This window comes from Protobothrops mucrosquamatus, unplaced genomic scaffold (assembly GCF_001527695.2).
Source record: "Protobothrops mucrosquamatus isolate PMUCROS unplaced genomic scaffold, P.Mucros_1.0 scaffold741, whole genome shotgun sequence".
In the NCBI taxonomy this organism is placed as follows: domain Eukaryota; kingdom Metazoa; phylum Chordata; class Lepidosauria; order Squamata; family Viperidae; genus Protobothrops; species Protobothrops mucrosquamatus.
Genome location: NW_015387013.1, coordinates 130,659 through 155,390, shown reverse-complemented (window position 1 = coordinate 155,390; position 24,732 = coordinate 130,659). Strand labels below are relative to the sequence as shown.

Sequence of the window (24,732 nt, the reverse complement as noted above, 5' to 3'; positions counted from 1 at the left end):
TAATTCCACCCTCTCCAAGGACCCCCTTTGGTCACAAACAATTCAGCACATTTTTCTTTTTCTTTTTTGGCTGCGATTATAATGATGCAAGATAACAGCAATTTCCTTCTTTGTTTTCTTCTGCTTGGAAGCCTTCAGTTCCTAAGGGGCTTCCTCATCAGCCCTCCTGGGGCCTCCTCTCCTGTTCTTCTCTGGGGTCCAGGAGAGTAGGGTGGGGACTGTAGTAGAGGAGGAGGAGGAGGATTTGGGAACTCAGATGGCTGCTTTCTGCTTCATTAACCCTTTCTTGGCTCCCTGGTGAATCTTGGAATCCAGCTTCCCTGAAAAGAGAGATGGGAAAAGAATGGGGATGGGAGGGTGGGGGAAACTATTCAGTACTTATTCTTCAAGGCTGTTTGTAATTCAAATCCACTGCAGGCACTAAGATCTCTCTCTCTCTCTCTCTCCCAGCCAGTGGGCTGCTATCATTGGATTTTTCCCATTTCAGACCACAGGGCAATTCCCCAAATCCAGCTGTGGAGCAGAAAGCCTTGAGAAGAAGGCAAGAAGCAGGGAAGAGCAAGAAAGAGGACTGAGGCTGCCTGTATGCCAGGCAAAATGGAATGAAAAGGGGCAGTCTTTGCAAAACAGGTCCCAAAAAGCGAACGTGCCACTTAATAAAGCTTGGAAACAGCAGGCAACAGAGGATTCTGGATGCAAACATCAGGACAAAAACTTTCATGTACCCTTACAGTTGCATTCTGAAAGTCTATGACAGTTTTTCTTAACTGTGGCAACTTTTAAGATGGGTGGGCTTCAACCTGCTTGCTGCCTCGGGAATTCTGGGCGTTGAAGTCCACTCACCTTACAGTTGCCACGGTTGAGAAATGTATTTAACTGAATCCTGAAGGAGGCCCTCCAATTTTTCCTTCTTCGCCATCTCTTCTCTTCGTCTCTCTTCGCTAGGCTAAGCCAACAAGTAGGTTTGTTCCACTCCACTCAGGACGGCGAACCGTAACCCGATGATTTAGCAACCCAACCAACTCTGGCTCAGTCGATAAGCCACGGTGAAAACAAATCTGGCTTTGCTCACTGTCAGGTCCCATTTCTTTTTCATCTCCCTCAAGGCAAGCTGCTTACTAATTTCACACATTTGTCCTTCTTTTGCTCAAACCCCCAAGTTGATTCAAAGCCGGCAAGATGAAGCAGTGGAGAAGAATGAAAAGCCGATGAGGGGGGCGTGATGCAGCTGAAGTCCAAAACATCTCCTGGGGGAAAACACTTGTTATCTGGCGGAGATTGTCGCCAGCTTAACCACAATAAGCAAATGGCCCTATAGATGCGGGTTTGAAGGACAAAGCATCCTATACAAAGAGGATTAGGGGACTGGAGGCTAAAGCATATAAGGAACGGTTGCTGGAATTGGGTATGTCTAGTTTAATGAAGAGAAGGACGAGGGGAGACAGGATAGCAGTCTTCCAGTATCTCAGGGGCTGCCCCAAAGAAGAGGGAGTCAAGCTATTCTCCAAAGCGCCTGAAGGCAGGACAAGAAGCAACGGGTGGAAACTGATCAAGGAGAGAAGCAACCTGGAACTGAGGAGAAACTTCCTGACAGTGAGGACAATTAACCAGTGGAACAACCTGCCTCCAGAAGCAGTGAATGCTCCAACACTGGAAGTTTTTCAGAAGAGACTGGACAGCCATTTGTCCGAAATGGTGCAGGGTTCCTGCCTGAGCAGGGGGTTGGACTAGATGACCTCCAAGGTCCCTTCCAACTTTATGATGATGATGATGATGATGATGATGATGATGACAAATTACAGGCTGCCGGTGCCCTGCCAGGAACTATCACCCGGTGCCATCACACCGTTCAACCAAGCAGTCTGCCTTCTGCTCTCTTGGACCGCGCAACTGGACCCTCTGCCATAGGGCTTCTGCCTTGCAATGCCCCACCTCATCTTCCTCCCCCACTAGAAGGATGGCCCCGCCATTTCAGTAGCTCTGCACGGCACGTCAAAGGAAAGGGCTGCCAAGAGAAGATCCTGATATTGCCTAGCTCAGTGGTGGCGAACCTACGGCACTCGGAGCCCTCTCTGTGGGCACACGTGCCGTTGCCCCATCCTCGCCTCCCCCCGCGACCCCTTCCTCTCCAGCAGCCCCCCTGAAGGAGAGTCGCCCTCGAGCGTGGCCCACGCGGAGCAGCGCAGCCAAGGACATGGCAGCCAGGCAGCGTAGACAAGACTCTGCCCTCACACCCCATCGTGCACAGCTGATGCTGCAGGGCATGGGCAGAGGGCGTGACCGCCATAGTGCTGCTGGGCTGCTTGGGCGATCTGCCGTGGGCCCTGGAGGCGGTGAGTGGTCCTGTGGGCAGGCGGGGCGGGGGGTTGAGTGGGTGCAGGGCAGGGGGTGGAGCGGGGGCGGGGCCAGTTTTTGGGCACTCGGTCTTTAAAAGGTTCGCCATCATTGACACCTAGCTCTTTTTTTCTTGCTGGATGAAAGGCAGATAAGAACCTGCTGGCCCGAAATGACCGGCCATCTGGCGGTTCGAGCCCTGGTAGCACCGTGGGACGGGGTGAGCGTCCGTCCCTCGCCTCTGGCTCCTGCCCTGCCCACCCAGCAGTTCGAAAGCATTATTTGCGAGTAGATAAATGGGCACCATTCTGGTGGGAAAGGCTAGCTGTGCGAGGAGAATGGGAGCCGGTGTTGGACCTGCCTGAGTTCAAGGCAAGATTGGCGGAAGAGGCCCTGGAAGATGTCATCAACCTGAACGCCGCTAGCCAGCTGGGGCAAGCTACTTTGTGCAAGGGACACACAGTGGATAAACATGCAGGCACAAAAGCGAAGGAACTAGCAATTAGGCTGCCAGGACTCCTCTGTAAAGTGTAAAATCTCCTTGACAAATGTATGCCAGGGCAGATATTTCCCTACAGGAGGAAGAGTGGTGGGGGTGAGGAAGGCACAGAGTGGGCCTTAGTCCACATCCTTGGTGCCCAGGCTTTAATTTTTGCATGCTGGATACGTACTTCCCAATGCTAGCTGTATTTTTTTCTCACCTGCCCTAAGCAACGGTTGGTTCTTGGCCCGATGTCTGTCTAAAACGGAGCCAGGAATATCTGTCAACAGCTTGCCAGGGACCCTCCTGTCAGAAGCCAACCAAGCCCTCTGGGAGGTGAGGAAAACCATCACCGACTGATAGATAACAGACAGGAATTTGATTCTGGAAGGGAGAAAGTTGATCTCCCAAGGAGAGAGGCATGCCACACACTCACTGCTTGAGCAAACAGGCGGGATCAAGATTTGCCAGGCGCATTCCTGTTCAGGGCTGTCTCGCCACAGCTGCCTGATCAGCTCTCACAACAACAGGCTCTCTGCTTCGCGAGACAAAGCCACAGTGGACGTCAGGAAATCAAGCCACATCAAGTCACACATACCAGTGTGTCTACTACAAACACAGGAGGGCGAGCCAGTTGCTGTAAACCAGGCCACCCCTGCAGAGGTACCAAGGCTGTTTCCCAATAGTGGAGACTGCAGTGATTTTACCATGCGCGTTTTTTTGACTATAATAATATAATGGCAGGGAGGGGGATGCCTACAGCAGGTTCACTAACAGGAGCAATAACGAAAAAGGAACCATGTATTCCACACCAGAATGACCTCCGATGTTCACGTAACACCTCGGACTCACTATTTAAAAATCCCCCCTCCTCTGAAAGCAGGAGGAGGTGATATTTTGCTGATTGCCCAGGAATTTGGTTGCTTTGAGGGCTCAGAACAAAAGGCCACGGATTTCGACATTCAAACACTCTGGAGATGCGGAAGGAGAAGCAGCCTTCTTTGGAAATCAGAACTTGGCACTTACTGAAATCCTTTCTGGCATTATTCATCATCTCCTGAAGGCAGAGAGCATTCATCACTCTTTAAAGGCAGAGAGCCAAAAAAAAAGGGGTGTGTGTGTGATTGGGTCATCTGTGCACCAGGGAAATTGGAGATTAGGTGACACAGCAGATTAGAAGTCAAATTCGGACATCTCAGCTGACCCTCAGTGGGTTGTTTTCCCCTCTTAAATAAAGTCAACAAAAATTACTTCTCCATCAGGCAATGGTTAGGATTGAAAGACCGAAAAATCCTGACCCCTGAAGTTACACTGACTCCAGTTCCTCAAATCAAACCACGTGATTGTATAATGTCCTTTAGAGACAAATGATAGTCCATCATTTGTCCATCATTACGAGTCCAGTTCTACAATTACCGTGGACCAGAAGTGAGACACGTTCCTTTCTCCCCTTCCCTTTGAGGGTCTGCCTTCAAGGGACATTTTGTGGTTTGTCAAACCCCCGTTTCCTGCAATTTCTAAAATAGGAAACTGCTGTAAGTACCACTTACAAACCAAGCCAGAATTTTTCTTGAATTAGGACACCTAAAGATGAAAAGAAAGAAAAAAGAAAGAAGGGCTTGCGGAAACCCAAGGCTTATTTCTCAGGACTAAGATCACCCCATTTCATTTAGACCACCAATGTAGGAGATGAGCAGGCTGAGTTTGAGGAAGGGGTCAAATGCGTCATCAGTCACGAGTCCCTTCCCGCCCGGTAAGAGATTTAAGTCCAGCTTACCATGAATTCCTTCTACTCTTATCACCTGCTAATTTCCCTCGGCTGCTAGTAGCTGAGATTCTTGTAGAGAGCTTAAGCTTACAACAAATCTTTATGCCCTTTTTGAACTGCCTGAATCTCCTGGTTTTCCAGGCATTTGACAACTGATTAAACGGGAAATCTGCACGCTTCTTTCTTTCTTTCTTTCTTTCTTTCTTTTTCTTTCTTTCTCTTTCTTTCTTTCTTTCTTTCTCTTTCTAATAATAATAATAATGATGATGATGATGATAATAATGATAATAAAGTTGGAAGGGACCTTGGAGGTCATCTAGTCCAACCCTCTGCTCAGGCAGGAAACCCTATACCATTTCAGACAAATGGCTGTCCAGTCTCTTCTTAAAAACTTCCAGTGTTGGAGCATTCACCGCTTCTGGAGGCAGGTTGTTCCACTGGTTAATTGTCCTCACTGTCAGGAAGTTTCTCCTTAGTTCCAGGTTGCTTCTCTCCTTGATTAGTTTCCATCCGTTGCTTCTTGCCCTGCCTTCGGGTGCTTTGGAGAATAGCTTGACTCCCTCTTCTTTGGGGCAGCCCCTGAGATATTGGAAGACTGCTATCTTTCTTTCTTTCTTTTCTTTTCTCTCTCTCTCTCTACTTCCTTCCTTCCTTCCTTCCAGGACAGTGGTGGCGAACCTATGGCACAGGTCCCAGAGGTGGCACTCAGAGCCTTCTCTGTGGGCGCACGTGCTGTTGCCCCAGCCTTGTCTTCCCCCACGACCCCCTCCTCTCCAGCAGCCCCCCTGAAGGAGAGTCGCCCCTGAGCGTGGCCCACGCGGAGCAGCACAGCCAAGGACATGGCAGCCAGGCAGCGTAGACAAGACTCTGCCCTTACACCCCATCGTGCAGTTGATGCTGCAGGGCGCGGGCAGAGGGCGTGACCGCCATAGCGCTGCTGGGCGATCTGCGGCGGGCCCTGGAGGCGGTGAGTGGCCCTGCGGGCAGGCGGGGCGGAGCAGGGGCGGGGCCAGTTTTTGGGCACTAGGTCTCTAAAAGGTTTGCCATCACTGTTCTAGGAGATGATTTCAGTTTTGGGAAGTTTCACAGTTTTGTGGCGAGCAAAGAATATGGATTGTCCTGAGGTACTTGGTACATTTGAAATTTGGGTCAGTGTATTTCTGTGTGTTCTAAAGTGCAACGTAGATATTAAAGTCCTTTTTAAATTGTAATGCGAAATTGGACACACCATGCTATCCAAAACCACCGTCTTGCTCCCACATCTCTATAGCACAGTCCTGTTGAGTTCTAGATTACAATCATGGGTCTAGAGATGTATTTTGAGCAAAGCCTGCCTTCTTCATAAATACAGGTCTCGGAGGACCACTTAATGTGCAATATATCGTTGCTTCCTCAGAGCAAGAAAGCACAGGGATAATCTCACATGTCAATAACGGCAGACAAATCCTTTTATGTGCCATCAATGCTGGGTTGCTTTGAGAGTTTCCAAGGGATGCACAACAAAACAAGGTTAACTCACTACGCAAGGAAAAATTAAACACGGTTTAGTTCTGCAGAAAGGATATCTGTGTCAGAAACTGTCACAAGTGGAGTAACTCTGGTGCTTCATAGGAAATATAAGACCAAATATCTTGTCTGAGATGGTATAGGTTCTCCTGCTTGAGCGGCGGGCTGGACTAGAAGACCTCCAAGTTCCCTTCCAGCTTCTATTCTATTCTGTTCTGTTCTATTCTATTCCATTCCATTCCATTCCATTCCACTCCATATTTTCTATTCTATTCTATTCTATTCTATTCTATTCTATTCTATTCTATTCTATTCTATTCTATTCTATTCTATTCTATTCTATTCTATTCTATTCTATTCTATTCTATTCCATTCCATTCCATTCAGGCCAGCCCCTGAGATATTGGAACACTGCTATCATGTCCCCCCTCTTCCTTCTCTTCGTTAAACTAGACATACCTACCCAATTCCAGCAACCATTCCTTATATGCTTTAGCCTCCAGTCCCCTAATCACCTTTGTTGCTCTTCTCTGTACTCTTTCTAGAGTCTCAACATCTTTTTTACATCACGGTGACCAAAACTGGATGCAGTACTCCAAGTGTGGCCTTACCAAGGCCTTGTAAAGTGGTATTAACCCTTCACGTGATCTTGACCTGGGTGTCTGGGGAAGTTGCTGGCACCACTGCTGCTGCCTGCCCCTAGTCCCACACTGCCTGCCAGGACTGTGTAGCTGTCAGGTAAGTCTAGGAGACCCCCTGAAGAAGGAAGGACACCCACCCTCCACCCCCAGTCATTTTGCCAGCCTCCTCCCTCCTTCAGGAATAGAGACCCGCTACTTACAGATTTTATGTTTGCCCTTGATGGGAAACTTAATCACCATCTCCTGGGGGTTAGAACAGATGAAGACAAATGGAGAAGCCGACTCCTGGCTCAGCTGGGGATACTAGAAGGAAAAAAGAGGAGGGAACAATAAAACATCAGCATTACAAATAGGTTATCAGCAGCCACAATAAATGAAGGGAGGAGAACTACCTACCAGGGAAGACTACAGGAATTGAGGGGAGAAAAATGTTTCAAGCCCTGCCACAACATTTCTTGAAATCTATTCAGAAGGAAGGCCAAGATCAAAGGGGACCACACTGTGCATAGACAAATCTCAGCAGCCTCTTCAAAAACAGCGCTAGAATTAACCTTAGGAGAGATTTTATACTGCAAAATTGCAGCCTGGCGGGGGGGTGGGGGGGGGAGAGCCGGTGCACCCCTTCCTTTCTTCCGAGCGTCTTCAAAATAACAATAGCAGGCGTAATTATCCCCAGCCTTCTGATTAAGAGAAGGTCTTTGGGGAAAGAAGCAGGTTGAGCTAAACAGGGGCAAAGATGCCACCAAGATGATCCATAATGATCAAGTGGGCACCTTTTAAATACCCCAAATGGTATCACAGAAGGGGAAAGCTGAGAAGACTGTAGTTCCGTGATCCCTGACAACACAGCGTAGAATAAATTTAAACGGCAGGATTTAAAGTTACAGGAAGACAAGAGTCTGGCTGAATAGCAGAAGACCTGTTCCAAACACAAGGAACAATTGTGTTAGCATCAACCGCCCAAAAGTGGTGGCCTCCCTTTCACCCAATTTATCCAAGCAGAATGGAGAATAGTTTAACGAAGAGAAGGACGAGGGGGGACAGGATAGCAGCCTTTCAATATCTCAGGGGCTGCCCCAAACAAGAGGGAGTCAAGCTATTCTCCAAAGCACCTGAAGGCAGGACAAGAAGCAACGGGTGGAAACTAACCAAAGAGAGAAGCAACCTAGAACTAAGGAGAAACTTCCTGACAGTGAGAACAATTAACCAGTGGAACAACCTGCCTCCAGAAGCGGTGAATGCGCCAACACTGGAAGTTTTTAAGAAGAGACTGGACAGCCATTTGTCTGAAATGGTATAGGGCAGTGATGGCAAACCTTTTAGAGACCGAGTGCCCAAACTGCAACCCAAAACCCACTTACGTATCTTCAGGTGCTGGGTGGGTGTGGCCCATTGGGTGGGCGTGGCTGTGATGGTAACGGCAGACTGGGTGGGACTAAAAAGTTTAATCAATCAATTCCAACTTTGCGAGATCTTTTTTTCCCCGCGAAAAGTTCAAATTGATTGAACCTTTTTTTTTTGCACACGGCAGCGGAGGCCTAAAGCGAAAAGGTTTTATAAAACCCAGCTGAAGGCCTAGGACTGGGGCGATGGCGTGCGTGCCCACAGAGAGGGCTCTGAGTGCCGCCTCTGGCACGTGTGCCATAGGTTCGCCACCACGGGTATAGGGTTTTCTGCCTGAGCAGGGGGTTGGACTAGATGACCTCCAATGTCCCTTCCAACTTTATTATTATTATTATTATTATTATTATTATTATTAATTTGAATTTAACTTGGATTTGTGCAGTGAGTAAAGGAGGGGACTTCTCAATTTAAAGTGTCCTTTCCAACCCTATAACTCTACAACCACTAAAAAAAATTAAATGCTATACAGAAACAACGGTAGTTTGGTGCCATCATCACCATCTCCTCCACCTATTCCAAAAGACCTGTGATTCTTAAAAAAATGATAAAAAGGTAAGAAACAGATGGCTATTCTCCCTCCCCTCCCCAAAACTGGCCATCTTCTGAGGTTCTTCTCTGGCAGGGACATTTCCTACAGAGCAGGCACAATCCTGGGGGGCAGCAGATCACCCCCTCACCCCACGAAGGACATCCAATCTGATGCTTCTTTGGGGCAAGGAGCACTGCAAGGGTGAATCTCCCTATCCCGGCCACCCTACTGCCAACTTCAGAAGGTCTATGCGCAGGGTGGTTATGGAGAGAGGACCTTAATGCTTGGCCAGATGGCTACAGCAGAAGGCCCCCATCAGGCAGCTAGGCCTCAAGCCACTGGGAACAGGAAAGTCTCTTCAACTGTGAAATGTCAGCTGGTGGAACGTCACGTGCGGGCGGCCTTCAGAGCCCCAACGGGGAAGCTGCAAAAGGCAGCTGCGTTGTGAAGGCCCACTTGGTGAGATGGCTTTTCACTTCTTCTCCCGTGGGGAGATGGTTAGACCGCGGGTCTTCTCCACAGCATATGCAGAGAACTGGCTCGTGGAGTGAGCAGGAAAAGCAACAGCAGTTAGCACTTACATACCGCTTCATAGCCCTCTCTAAGCGGTTTACAGAGTCAGCATATTCCCCCCCCAATAATCTGGGTCCTCATTTTACCGACCTCAGAAGGATGGAAGGCTGAGTCCACCTTGAGCCGGTCAGGATTGAACTCCTGGCAGTGGGCAGAGTTTGCCTACAATGCTGCATTCTAACCACTGTGCCACCAGATAGATAGATAGATAGACAGATAGATAGACAGACAGACAGACAGACAGACAGACAGACTAGATAGATAGATAGATAGATAGATAGATAGAGCAATAGCCCTTAGACTTATATACCGCTTCACACTGCATTACAGCCTTCTCTAAGCGGTTTACAGAGTCAGCCTCTTGCCCCCAATAATCTGGGTCCTCATTTTACCGACCTCGGAAGGAGGGAAGGCTGAGAGTCAACCTTGAGCTGGTGAGGATCAAACTGTTGGCAGTCGGCAGAGTTAGCCTGCAATACCACATTCTAACCACTGTGCCACTTGTAAACCATTGGATTTTTTTTGGGACCATTTCAAAGCAAGTCAGCTCTCAAAAAGTTCAAGAGAGGATCTGATAAATCCAGGCAAAGGCCTGCTTGGATCAAGGTTCTGGATCACTCCTGGGATAACTAGAAGCACGTGTGAAGCCCAGAAGCAGAGACTCCTTCAACTCCTGCCCTCAGCAACTGATTGAGATACGTTTCCTGTGCATACGGTGGAAACCTGACTTGGTTAATTCAAAGAAGCATTTCAGGGGAACAAAAGAAAGGGTGCCACCCCCAAAAGGCAAGGAAGGAATCCATAAAACGGAGCAACTTTCCACAAGAGAAAAGAATATAATTTTGACCGTTGGCACCAGTGAGCTCAGCCAGAAAGCCTCAGCATACTAAAATCACCCCCTACAAGAGGCATTTCAGAGCTCGATGGATTACTGAAGGAATTCATTTTAAGACAGAATCCCATACTTAACTGCCAAACGCTGCAAGGAACAAAGTCTGAATTCCATTAACCTACGATTCCCCCAAATCATCCTACTTCTCCAGGGCTGGCTGCGTTAGTCTTGTGCGCGTCTTCAAGGCTAACTGATTTCGGGTGTCAGAACTTCAGAATCAAAATCCTGCCGGCAACTAAGCTGCTGACTGAGCACAACAAAAGCAGAATTTCCACCAAGGCAGAATTTCTGTGTCACACATCCCTACTCAGCAGCATCGGCACAAGTCGCCCCCCACAGCAGGTCTCCAGCCAAATACCGACTATAGCTTGAGAGGAGAAAGAGATGAGGGTTATCCCCTGGTGGGCACCTGTCCGCTACTTTAGCTGGCACCATTCTGAAGTGATCCACCAGCTCTCCCCACCGGAGCTCTTTTGTTGGACCAGAGATGACCAGAACCACGCGCCATGAAAACTGCTCAGCCAGGGTAGCGAAAGGAAGCCTGGGGCTACCCATTCTCAGAAAAGGACAATTTCTTCTCCGATGTCCTTTTGCTTCTCTCAGCATTAGTCAGGCCTAGAAGCCAGGCACCCAGACTAAATGAAGCGAAGGGTTTCCCATCTGGGGAAGAATATTCTATTCTGCCAGTGTCGTTTAAATTTAGCCCGCAGCCGGCTTTCACTCTGTCCACAAGCCAGCTTATAAGTTGGAACCTAATCTAGTTTACAGCACATCAAGACAGAAGAGAGTGACAAACCCTATTCCCCCCCCCCCAAAAAAAGAATAAGAATTGGCAGAGGGTGACTGACGTGTACCCCAGGTTTTGGTAGTCTCTTTCTTGCAAACTGAGTAGGTGGGCAGGAGAGAGAAGTCCCGTTTCACGCCCCATAAAGCTGTGCAGCTGCCAGGCTAATATTTCAGGTACTTAATTACTGAGTAGGTATTTTCGCCTCTGTTCTGGCAGGAAATTGCTTGCTGGTCCAGCAAGAAAATTGCTCTTTTGCTATCGAGCAAAATAAAAATACAATGAAGGGTCCCGTTCCTGCCCCCGCCTCTTTTAGCAAGCAGATTAAAGTGCTGGCGCCAGGGACAACTGTGTCCACCTTTCCAACCAACAAGTCTCTTGAGAAGAAGCAGAATCGACCTTCCAGACAAAGAAGGAACTTGGCTCAAGTCCACTGGATCCTCTGGGGAAGTCCGCATTGTCAGGAAAATGGACTTTCTTGGTGCTTTCTTTTGCTTTTTTTTTGAAAACGCTTCGCTTTTCATCCAAGAGCTGAATTGAAGAACCTCCTTGGATGAAAAGCGAAACATTTTCAAAGAAAACACCAAGAAGGTCTAATTGTCTTTTTTTGGGGGGGAAGGTCAGGTGACCCTGGGGATGCTGCAACGATCGTGTGACAATCAGCCGTAAGTCACTTTTTTCACAGCTGTCACTAAACGGTTGCTAAACAAGCTGTTGTAAGTCAAGGGCTACTTGTGTATACCAACTTGGGTTTCTGAATGAAAAACAGGATTTAAATCTAAGATATAGAGCAGGGGTCCCCAACCTGTAGGCCGTGGTAGTGGGACAGGCTGGCCAGTGTGGACATGTGCGTGCACACACACCCTTACTTGTGCTAGGGCTGCGGGGTGCAAAAATGGGCTGCCACTGCACCACGGGGTGCAAAAACAGGCCGCCGCCACACTGCAAGGCGCGAAAGTGGATGCAGCCACACCACGGGGCACGGAAACAAGCCACTGCCACGTCATAGGGTACAAAAATAGGGCGCCGCCACGCTACAAGGCGCAAAAAGGAATGCTGCTGCACCACGGGGCACGGAAATGGGCCACCGCCACATCATAGGGCACGGAAATGGGCCACCACAGGACAGAAAAATGGGCCACCACAGGACAGAAAAATGGGCCGCTGCCATGCTGCAAGGCACAAAAATGGATGCCGCCGCGCCACGAAATGGGCCACCACCATGTCACAGGGCACAAAAATGGGGTGCCACCATGCTGCAAGGTGCAAAAAGGGCTGCCATCGTGCCGCCGGCTGCAGAAACAAGGCACTGCGCCACACAAAATTGGGGCAGGGCTAGTATCACACGGGTGCTAGCCTGCCGTTTGCGGCGCACACGTTTGTGCCCCTGTGCGCATGCATGCACATGCACGAATGTAAAATGCTTCCCCCTCCCTTTTCCTCCAGTACGCCAACCGACAAAGGTTGGTGACCTCCGATGTAGAGAAAAAGACGCAGCTGCCCCGAGATCTGACAAACGGTTGCTTGAGTTTTGACCAAGCCATCTGCCCGCTAGGCCTCAGCGCGGTTGCCTCGGTTTTGACCAAACACGACCAGAACAGCGTCTCCAATGTACGGGTAGCCCTCAACTTACCACAGTTCATTTAGCGACCGTTCGAAGTTACAACAGCACTGAAAAAAGGGAATGGTGACCGTTTTTTTCAGGCTTACGACCGTCACCGCCTCCCGTTGGTCAAAATTTGGCCGCTTGGCAACCAGCTCATATTTACGACAGTCGGGCCACGCGATCCCCTTTTGCGACCTTAGGTCCGCGGGGAAGCCAGATCCGCTTAACCACCATGGGACTAACTTAACAACTGCAGGGACTCACTTAACGAGGCTGGCAAGACAGGTCGTACGAAGGGGGCCAAACTCATTTAACCAATGTCTCGTTCGGCGGCATAAATTTTGGGGCTCAGTTTTGGCCGTACGTTGAGGACTACTGAGTATTCCGGGGAGGAGGGAGCGGGGTGGAGTTTTCAGAATGTTTTCAGAATGCCTGGATGTGAGGAAGTCTGCAGGCAAGGACCAGCGAGAAAGGAACTGTGCAGAAATGCCGCCGCTGCCGCCGCTAATGGTGGGGCAATCAAAGCGGCTTTGTTCCGAAGCAGCACTTGCAACCTCCACCGCTGAGGTGGCAAAGCGCCGTCTTGCTGTGCTATTCAAGGCAGGCAGCATCTCCCCTGGAGGCTGTCAAGAGCCTCTCTCTGCTGCTCAAAGATAACAAAAACAGGCCGGCAAGTGCTTTGACTGCTTTGAAGGGGAGGTGCAAAGAGCCCCACCAGGCTACTTCGCTTGCCTTTTATCTGGCACTCATGTCAACTCCCTTCGCGCTCTTCTTCGCTGCGGCCAGCCTCCCGCAAAGTGCCAGTTCCCTGAGCTGGAACAGGGGCAAAGGAGGCGAGCCTGGGAGAGGCACCCCGGCGGCTAATCTGCCTCTCCTTCACCCTTATCAGCGGAAGGCGGGATCCGGAGTTCCCGGGGCCAGGATCAAGGGAGGATCTGCAGAGGCAAGACGGGACTGGAACCCAGGGAAGCCTTCTTGCTCGCTTCTAAACAAGGGGAGCTGAGAATGTGAAATGAAAAGAAGGAGTGAAGGGAAGCCGTGTCCAAAACAAGAGATGGTTACCACATACATCAGCACAGGAACAAAAGAGAACAACCCCATTCTCCTTTTTCCAGCATACCTAAAGTCCAACACAAAGGCAAGAGGATTTATCCACAATAGGATTTTTTAAAAAAAGCTTTTTACAACAAAAAGATGGAGTGAGGGTCTCAGGGAGAAAGTTTTGCCTGATGGGGCTGCTGGTGAAAAGGTCTTGTGGCCCTTGGGACTCTCAGGCTGGCTAATTAGAAAGGACCCCAAAGACAAAGTAAGGCATGTTCACCCAAAAAAAACACCCAGGGGGGGTTTCTAGGTTGTTTAAACAACTGGCCTCAGCCTGGCATTTTCCAGACGTGTTAGGTTACAACTCCCACTGGCATTGGCTTCATTGGCTGCGGATGAAGGGGTGTGATCTCTGAGCTTGGTTATTTGCTTGCAGACATTTCATGACCTGACTAGGTAACATCATCAGCGCTGACGATTAGTGTTGTGCTTTGCCCTGCCAGTGTGGATGGAGGTGTGGTTTTCTCTTTGCCGCTTCCGTGAGTAAAGTATTGCAATTGGGAACAACCGAGCAGAAAACCACAGCCCCATCAACCTTGACAGGGCAAGCTGCTGTATATAAATGGGGAGCAAACCCCACAATTATCTGCACTGATGATGTTATCTAGTTGGGTAATAAAAGCGAAGTCAAAGGGGAAGCCAGATTCACTTAACAACCGTGTTACTTAACTAATAGTAGTAGTAGTAGTAGTAGTAGTAGTAATAATAATAATAATAATAAAAAAGTTGGAAGGGACCTTGGAGGTCATCTAGTCCACCCCCCTGCTCAGGCAGGAAACCCTATACCATTTCGGACAAATGGCTGTCCAGTCTCTTCTTAAAGACTTCCAGTGTTGGAGCATTCACCGCTTCTGGAGGCAGGTTGTTCCACTGGTTAATTGTTCTAACTGTCCAGAAGTTTCTCCTTAGTTCTAGGTTGCTTCTCTCTTTGATTAGTTTCCACCCGTTGCTTCTTGTCCTGCCTTCAGGCGCTTTGGAAAATAGCTTGACTCCCTCTTCTTTGGGGCAGCCCGAGATACTAGAAGACTGCTATCATGTCCCCCCTCGTCCTTCTCTTCATTAAACCAGACATACCCAATTCCAGCAGCCGTTCCTTATATGTTTTAGCCTCCAGACTTCTAATCATCTTTGTTGCTGCAGTGATTCACTTAACAGCTGTGGCAAGAAAGGTTATAAAATGGGGCAAAATCCACTTAACAACGGTCTCACTTAACTACAGAAATTTTGGGCTCAGCTGTGATCGTAAGTCAAGGGCAACTTGGATTCTAGCTGGTGGCTATTACTTCCTTTATTGGTACTTCCTGTTTGTTTGGATCTTTTCCGCCTTAAGTCAGCTCAAGTTTTAAACCAGCCTACAACATGGCGATATGGAAAATGCAGATACAGCAACAGATTAACTAGTTCTTGTTTCACTATTTCTCAGCGACCTATAGTGGTTTTCTTGTTGTTTGCAAACCAACAAGGTTGTATAAGTTTAAAAAAAAAAAAAGTAATGCAACAGGTGGAAACTAATCAAGGAGAGAAACAACCTAGAACTAAGGAGAAACTTCCTGACAGTGAGAACAATTAACCAGTGGAACAACCTGCCTCCAGAAGCGGTGAATGCTCCAACACTGGAAGTTTTAAAGAAGAGACTGGACAGCCATTTGTCCGAAATGGTACAGGGTTTCCTGCCTGAGCAGAGGGTTGGACTAGATGACCTTCAAGGTCCCTTCCAACTTTACTACTACTACTACTACTACTACTACTACTACTACTATTATTATTATTAAGTCCAAGTGATGCACCCTTTCTTGAAAAATGAAGTGGCAAGCAAACTCCAAGAGGGGGGAAAAAAACCTACAGCAATAGCTCTTTTATACCGATGACAATTCTGCAAATGCATACATGTAAAGGCAGCTGAATGCATGAATAAAAGGGACACTTTTACTACTCGGTCACATACCGGTATGTTGGCGGCGGCTGCAATGAAGGAAGCAGCACACTCGGTGTTTGTGGAATGGGGAGATAAGGGCCAAAATAAGACACGCATAAGGGGATCTCCCCAAAGCAGCGGAGAAGTGCCTTTTAGCAGTCTGCATGGCTTTTATCCAACAGATGTAGAGCAGCAGGGAAGCCTGCATGAACCCAGCAGCCGATCCGCAAAATTCAGCCGAAACCGGGGAAGTATAAATAGAGACTCACATCATTACAGGCTTCCAAGCATCAGAGTACCCTTTGCTTGAGAAGCAGGACACAGCCAGTTGGCTTGATCGGCCATCCAATTTCTCTAACATAAACTGCCTGCTGATTGTCAAGATGTTGAGCGGCTCCGATCTGACACTCTTTCAGGGACGTGTTTAATCTATTAGCCTCTCGCTGAAAGAGAAAAGGAAGAAGAATCTGGCTTCTTCTCACCACAGAATGCTTGATAGGCTTCTAACGAGCCCGGCTACTTTGAAGAAAAGACAGAGGTAGGGGATAAGGAAAAACGTTCTTATGTGGTAACAAGAAATCACCGGTTGGACCAAGACCAACATTCTTAGCAATTTCTGGAGGAAGCAAATGGGGCAAGTGTGTGGCCAATGGTGGGTTTTGGGGTTGTTGGTTTTTTTGGCAGATTAAGAATATATGGATTTGTGTTCCGTTCCGTTTTTCCTAACTGCAGGCATTAAGAGGATCTCCTTTGGGGAAGGGCTTGCAGTAAGGAAGTCTAGTCCAGGGGTCTTAAAACATGGCCCATTTATGACTTGTGGACTTCAACACCCAGAATTCCTCAGCCAGGCACGTGTGGAATTCTGGGAGTTGAAGTCCACAAGTCATAAAAGGGCCAAGTTTAATAATAATAATAATAATAATAATAATAATAATAATAATAATAATAATAATAATAATAATAATAATAAAAAAGTTGGAAGGGACCTTGGAGGTCATCTAGTCCAACCCCCTGGTCAGGCAGGAAACCCTATACTATTTCAGACAAATGGCTGTCCAGTCTCTTCTTAAAAACTTCCAGTGTTGGAGCATTCACCACTTCTGGAGGCAGGTTGTTCCACTGGTTAATTTTTCTAACTGTCAGGAAGTTTCTCCTTAGTTCTAAGTTGCTTCTCTCCTTGATCAGTTTCCACACATTGCTTCTTGTCCTGCCTTCAGGCGCCTTGGAGAATAGCTTGACTCCCTCTTCTTTGGGGCAGCCCCTGAGATATTGGAACACTGCTATCATGTCCCCCCTCATCCTTCCCTTCCTTAAACTAGACATACCCAATTCCAGCAACCGTTCCTTATTTGAAGACCCCTGGTGTAGCCTATCCCTGAACAGCTGACCTCTAAAGCGGGAATAGGAAAACTACAACACCCAGAAGCCCCTGCCCTTAACAATACAATCTGGAGCCCACAGAAATTAGTTACATACCAACGTAACTGAGTAAGACATGAAAGGAGACGGGAAAGCTCTCAGAACTTGGATTCCAATCATGGCAGATGAACCAGTCTGGTTGGTCACCCTGTTCCTTAGGGAGCTGCTTATTAACGCAGCGCAAGTGACGCTGCAAGTTTCAGTGGCAAAAGCAAGCAAAGCCCAGCCAAGGCTGTGCTTCCACATGAAGCCAAAAAACGCATGCCGCAAATTTGCAGAGCTGTGGAATTCACACAAGACCAAGCAGGAAAAAAAATCTCTCATTTCAGAAGAAGGTTACGTAGGACAAAAAGTGTGGGTGTAACAAACCTTCCTATCCCTGCCAATTCCCCAGGCATCTGGAAATGGAGGCCGGGAGAGGAGAGTCAGGGGGCTCTAACAAATAGGAACTGGGGCCTGGTAACTTAAGAGTAGAGGCCCCCAACCTTTTGGGCACCAGGGACCGGTTCCGTGGAGAAAGATTTTTCCATGGAGCTGGGGAGAGTGTAGTTTTGTGTGCTGCCTGCATCCCGCAGATGGGGCTTTGCTTGTTTGTGTGGACCGGTTGCTGACATGCCGCAGCCCGGTACTGGTCCACGGACCAGGTGTTGGGACCCCTGTCTTAGAGTTTGCATCACGGAGACAAATATTGCCTGCCCAACTCAAAGGAGTAGAAAACATCTGCTGAGTGTCTCAGGAAGTGCAAAGGGAAGAGGCACATGTGCTTTGTGACAGCTCCCAGCTTTGGAACAGCTTACCCCCCCGCCGGCAAGGAAACATTCCCCCCCCCTCCCTGCTTCCCCAGCCTTCCAGAGAACAGTTAAGATTTGGCTCTTGCAGAAACTCTTGGAGGTTAAAGAGCTGGACTCAGATCTCCCCCATGCACGGAGTTGCTGCTGTGTTGTGGGTTGACTCTCACAGTGCTACTGCTGTATTGCATTATTACCTGATGTCATCCAGGGCCTAGGGCAGGCAACCTTGGCTCCTTTATGACTGGTGGACTTCAACTCCCAGAATTCCTGAGCCAGCCATGCTGAGGGGAAAGGGAGAGGTTTCCAAGCTGAGCCATGCCGGCTCAGGAATTCTGGGAGTTGAAGTCCACAAGTCATGAAGGGGCCATAGTTCCCCCATGTTAACTTAGGAATTCTGGGAGTTGAAGTCCACGAGTCATAAAAGGGCCATAGTTCCCCCATGCTGGCTCAGGAATTCTGGGACTTGAAGTCCACGAGTCATAAAAGGGCCATAGTTCCCCCATGCTGACTCAGGAATTCTGGGAGTTGAAGTCCACGAATCATAAAAGAGCCAAGGTTGCCTACCCCTGGCCTAGGGCCTTGGAGCCAGACAGTGGAGAAATCTTACACATCACCAAACCGACAACAGATCTAATACAAAAGTCCCCCAGGTTGTTGTCACTCAGAGGAAACGGAAACCCCAGACGGCGGAGTGGAATAATTTGCCAAGTATCCTGGGGTCACCGATGGAGGAGTTTGCTTTCAGGAAGTGAAGCTTAGGAGGCAGTTTTGTCTGCCTTCCTGAGGGAGGGCCGCAAATCTCCCCAGGGAAAACGTTTCTTCTGGAAATCAACAACCGGCTGACCCAGATGGCAGGAGCCTTCTTTGACAAGAGATTTCCCTGACTCAGGGAAGCTGAATTGGCTAAACCAGGGGTAGGCAACCTTGGCTCTTTTATGACTCGTGGACTTCAACTCCCAGAATTCCTGAGCCAGCATGGCTCAGCATGGAAACCTCTCCCTTTCCCCTCAGCATGGCTGGCTCAGGAATTCTGGGAGTTGAAGTCCACGAGTCATGAGGGGGCCATAGTTCTCCCATGCTGGCTCAGGAATTCTGGGAGTTGAAGTCCACGAGTCATAAAAGAGCCAAGGTTGCCTACCCCTGGGTTAAACCAACCGAGAGAGATAGGAGAAAGATTTCAGATCTACCCTGAAACCTGCTTGCAAAGGAAACAGAATGAGACAGGAAAGAGCTTGTGGTGGGGTTTTTTTTGTTTTGTTTTTTTTCATTTCTACCCAAGGTTCTAGCTCTCAAGACACCCCCTTGCTGAGAAAGGCTTTCTAGAACATCTGAGTGGGCGGAAGGTTGGCGTTTCATTTAGTGCAACCCAAACGTGGTATTAATTTTTTCTCCTGTTCCTAGAATGGCTTGCCCAGCCCTGCTCAAATGCCAGGAGGCTGTTCTGAAGGCAACCTATGAAACCTAAGTCCCAAATTTCAATCTTTAGTCCCTGGATCTCCTGAGAGATTCCAGTGAATGGCTAAGGAATTGTGGCTGGCGAAGGAGAAGAGCCTTTTCTGTCGTGGCTCCCACTCTTTGGAATATCATGCCCTGCAAGGAGAGATTTGCCCACACCCCCTGGCCTTACCAAGGACCCTGGAAACCTGGATCGGTCAACTGGCTTGGGGCCCGGATGGGGACATCCCCCCACTTTGCAGTTGGCTAGTAAATTAGAAGATCCCGACCTCCGTCCTGTCCATACCCTGGTTCTTTTTATCAGTTTTAATATTAATTCTAACCTTTTAAAATTTCAAATGCCCAATGTTTTAATCTTCTAATTGTTTCAAGGCCATGGTGGCACACTGGTTAGAATGCAACATTGCAGGCTGATTCTGCCCACTGCCAGGAGTTCGATCCTGACCGGCTCAAGGTTGGCTCAGCTTTCCGTCCTTCCGAGGTCGGTAAAATGAGGACTCAGATTGTTGGAGGACGATATGCCGACTCTGTAAACCGCTTAGAGGAGGCTGCCACGCACTGTGATCTAAGTGCTATTGTTAGTGTTATTATTCTGTTATTTATGGCGTACTAAGCAACCCAGAATTGCTTGATAGTGAGATGGGGGGGGAGGCTACAAATTTAATAAATAAGCAAGTAAGTAAGTAAATAATAAATAGGTGGTGGAAGAACTCAGCGGACCTGTCAATCAAAGCAAGACTGTGGGAAAAGGAGCAAAGATGTAACGCTCAGCTCCCCAGAGAAGTGGGGTAGAAGGACCTAACACAGGGGTAGGCAACCTTGGCTCTTTTATGACTCGTGGACTTCAACTCCCAGAATTCCTGAGCCAGCCATACTGAGGGAAAAGGGAGAGTTTCCAAGCTGAGCCATGCTGACTCAGGAATTCTGGGAGTTGAAGTCCACGAGTCGTAAAAGAGCCAAGGTTTGCCTACCCCTGACCTAGCAGAACAATCTTTACATTTTCTGCATTCAGGTCCTTTCAGGATGCAGCTGTCTTCAACTGCATTGATTTTACAACTCTTTTGAGGACTGGGGAGAAACAAAAAAGGCCACTTATTTTTAAAGCAAGTGACAAAAGCGACTCAGCTTCATTCACCGGAAAATCCACCCCTCAAAACAAAACAAAACCTCCTCCCAAAAAACAAGTAGGGGTAGGGTTGGGTTTGGTTTTTTTTTTTTTTTGTTCATTCACCTGTTCCTGAAATTGCTCTTGTGACAGGCAGTCAATCAAGTCCACGCAGCCGAGCAGACAGCCGGAGGGATAATCCTGGGGAAATTCCAAATCTGCGGTAAGCAGGAGAGAAAATTATAAGGCAAGCTCACGCATGTGCCTCGAGTTTCTGCCGTTCTCCACATGGTCCTGATTAGCCTTTGCCAGCCCTCGCGTGCGCTCACTCCATGCTACTTTCAACTGCTAATTTAATGGTTTGGATCAAACACAGGCCTCTTAGGGAGCACTGCCTGACAAGACACACTTGTGGAGAAGGGAGTTCATGGCTGCATCACAGGAAGCAATTCTCCATCAGGACCTTAAGCCGAGAACTTCCACGTTTCAACTGTTACCCTTCCAGCCACACAATAATCTCCCCCAGGTTATGGTGACCCTTCAAAGGTTAATGTTGTGTCCTGCAGGCCCTTAACACCTTCTTCAGGGCTAAGAAACAGCCCTCTCTGTGGAACCCATTTCCTGCAATCTGATGGTCAGATGTAGGTGATAGGCTTCTGTCTTGAGAAGCTCACAATACATACTTGAGGGGAATTGAGAAATAAGAAACACAGGGTGACAGGATCAATAGGCTAGCAAAAAAAAAATGGGGCTCTGGAAAAATCGTTTGTTGGGCTATAGTAATGCACAAAGAAACAAGATTTGGAGTCATGCAGTGAACTAATAAGCCAGAAAATATGTGTCGAGTTTCAACCCTGCTAGAGTGGTTTGTGGTTTCACACACTGCATAACAGCAGTCAATTTTAGGTCAACGTTCATTGTTAAATAATCCACGGTTTTACATGACATAAATGTCACACTTTCATAAATAACGCATACATGGTGTCTTTTCTCTCTTCCTTCAGGCTTCCTGCCCCTGTGGCTATCTTTCTCTCAACATCTCCTTTCCCTTTAGAGCAATTTCTTGACACCTATTTATCCAAGCTAAGCAAGCTCGGTTGTTTTGAAACTCTTTCCCTTGGGGGGGGGGTCCTTTCCATACATCGGAGAGTCAAACTGAAATGTGATGTCATCGCGACAATGGAGAAGGCAAGAGAGCACGGACGTAAAGAATGGCACACAAGGAAAAAAAGCACAAGGTTTTCATGGAAACATTTTGAGCGCTGTCTTTCCAAAGCCGCTTTGCCCTACAAGCTATGAGCATAAAACATACCAAAAAAGGTAAATAAAAATAATAAAAAAGATGTAAAACAGACACAAACTGTTTCAATTCCTTCCTTCGGGACGGTTCTATAGGGCAGGGGTCTTCAAACTTGGCCCTTTTTATGACTTGTGGACTTCAACTCCCAGAATTCCTCAGCCAGGCATGCTGGCTGAAGAATTCTGGGAGTTGAAGTCCACAAGTCATAAAAGGGCCAAGTTTGAAAACCCCTGCTATAAGGCATAGCATGCCAAGACAACTAGACACAGGGACTGTTTTTTTCCCCCTCTTGTGCCCTCACTCTGCGGAATACCTAATTCTCACAGTTCTGTCTAATGTGTATGTCTATTAAGCCATACATTATTATTTATCCTTTCTCTTTACTTCCTCCTTTTATTATGGTTCGGTGTGCAGTCAGCCAGATGTTCTGACTGGATTAGGCATTTTTGTCTACCTCTCGAGTCGTTTCCAAGGACCTAGGATAGGCAGATGTGGACTGTTACTATCATTACCCTGTCTGCTGCTTTGCATGTACAGTGAGTGCTTCGGTACCAGAGTTAAATTCCTTGTGGCTCTATCAATCAGTCTGTTTATTACAGCCGTAAGGCCAGACATAATCAAAATGTATAACAACAGTAACAATTTTACTTCCGTATTTACAGGATATAAAACCACCAAACAATCAATATAGTATAATCCAAAATTCTCAAAATAAAACATCATATTAAAAAAAAAATATCAGACCTTAATAATGGTGCGACGTGTTGTGCAAATGGTAGCACAAAATTGGGCAACTTGAATGGATATTTTCGGATCCTTATCCGAAAGTAGCAACTTTAGATAAAATTCATATCCCCTGCCTGGAAATTTCTTCAATATCGGCTATATAAGAATCTGTCTAGAGTCTTTATATAAAGAGCAATGAAGCAACATATGGCTTAGAGTTTCTATAGAGCCATCACCACATGGGCACAACCGAAGGTGCATAGGAATGCCCTTAAACCGTCCAAAAAGGACTGCCAAGGGCAATGCACCTTGCGGCTCTAATCACTTGGCCGAAGAAAGTATTCCACTTCCACTTTTTCTTCATTTTCCTTCTGGCCTTCCAGGGGAAAAAAACCCCCAACAAAGATAAAAGGATAAAGCTCACCTTCCTGGAGCAATGTTCTGTAGGTGGCCTCCAGCTCAGAGATTTCCTGGGGGGTAGGTCTTTTTGCGGTGGCTGCTATCCATAGCCGGCCTCTGTGGGATGTGTACCAAATTCGGCCTTCCACCCTGTGGAACAAAAGGGAAGGATCAGAAACGGAGCCCACCTCCCCGTGGGTTTCTCTCTCTTTTTTTTATAACAAGTTTTATTAATTTTTCAATGTTTACATCCAAGTAATTAGGAAGCAGCGTGGTGATAGGGTAATCAATAGTCCAATAACAAAATCATTCATGTATATCTCAGGTTACATCATTAAAGGTTCCCTCTCTATTTCCCTTAATTATTATATCATATTCAAGTTATTTCATTTCTAGATAAAGCTCAATCAATCAATACATCTATCTATATAAATAAAAATGTAAATGTTCGTTTGTTCAAAATCTTAAATCTCCGAAAGTTCTTCACCGATTGCTTTGAAATTTTGACACAACGTTGCATTCGAATACGCGTGTGTTTTTATATACCTACTATTATATAGATGTCACATCTGTGACAGGTAAAAACATGCTTTTTTAAAAAAAAAACAGCGCCATCTGTTGGACGTAAAAGCAACACATGCTTTTACCAGACTGAGCCATAGCAACGCGTGGCCGGGTACAGCTAGTTTATCAATAAAATTTTACTTATACATATCAAAGTCCTGTTTTTTAAATTTTACTTAATTCCAATTACCATGTTCCAGTTTAGCCTTTAATAACCATAATGTTTAAACTTCAGGTAGCCCTAATTTCCCTCATTTCATTAAAAGATAATTATCGTGTCTAGAATACCCATATTGTTCCGAAAATTACATTCTTACTTTATTTCACAAATATATTCTATTTCTTGTCCTGGTAGCTCCTCATTTGCTAATAAAATATCTTTCACTGTCACAAACCCATTTCCATATTACAATTCAAAGCTGTAATCTAACAGTTAATTTTCATTTCCATTATAAATCTAGGTCCTAAATATTAAATCAATCAATATCTCTAAAAATCCCCTTAACCCATTAAGTAAAATTTTAAGCTATTCCATCATCCCGTGGGTTTTTTGACATGTCACTCAAGGAACATTTTCTTTGGAAACCACGACATGAAAGCCTGGGTGGACCTCTAAGCCAATCTGAGTCTCAGAATGAGCCTCAACCAATGAAGAGGAAATGGCCGAAACAAAAGGGCAGAGAGTCCTTAAAAAGCTTGACCACCAAGGAGACTCCGAAAAGAGCAGAGATCTTCCAAACAGGTAGATACAGTTTTACACCTTCCCAGTTTTCCAACAATAACTGAGGTTTATCCCTGCATATTTACCAAGGAATAAGAGAAACGTTTTTTTTAATATGGAAAAAAGGGTTCTTTGAAAGATTTTTTTTCTTTCCCTAGAGTTCTTTCTGGTGTCAGGAGACAACCAAGAAAGCCAATATATAATGGGTATGGGTATCACTAAACCCAATACAATGAGGAAAGTCCAGGGCTTAATTTGTAAAATAGATAAAAGTCAGAGTCCAAATGTACTTCTAAATGCATGGGTTTTTTCCCCCCCACCAATGCAAAACTGATGGGATGGTTGGGCTTTTCATTTCGAACCACTGACCTCTAAAATAAGAAGGTTGTCTCAAAATGCCTGAGAATCTAGGCTAAGGGGTGGGGGTGGGGGAGGGAGGAAAGGACTGTCTTACAACCATGGTCATTTTCTTTGGGGGGAAAGGAGCTAGGGAAGAGTTACTCTGCTTATACGTAGCTGCTCAGCTGGCATTAAGCCCTTTCCTCTAAGGAGCTTAGAACACTAAATACAGCCAAGCCATTTTTATCATTTTGTAACTGTGGAAGAAAGACAGCGAGGAGGGGCCCAACATAATACATTTCATTTAATGACAAAGCAGCCATTTGAAAGAAAAAAACAAAACCTCTAGCCTCTGGGTCCAATAATATCTCCCCCAATA

The 24,732-nt window shown here is 47.0% G+C and overlaps 1 protein-coding gene across 1 annotated transcript in view; it reads right to left on the bottom strand.

Moving 5' to 3' along the window:
• Positions 1-226: 226 nt before the first annotated feature.
• Positions 227-24,732, bottom strand: part of TRIP4 (thyroid hormone receptor interactor 4) — a 37,074-nt gene continuing 12,568 nt past the window's right edge. The window contains exons 10-13 of the mRNA XM_015818452.1: positions 22,755-22,879; positions 20,431-20,522; positions 6,931-7,033; positions 227-320 (exon numbers count right to left, since the gene is read on the bottom strand). Coding sequence (XP_015673938.1) covers positions 253-320; positions 6,931-7,033; positions 20,431-20,522; positions 22,755-22,879 — 388 coding nt within the window. The 3' untranslated portion in view covers positions 227-252. The remainder of the gene's footprint in view (positions 321-6,930; positions 7,034-20,430; positions 20,523-22,754; positions 22,880-24,732) is intronic.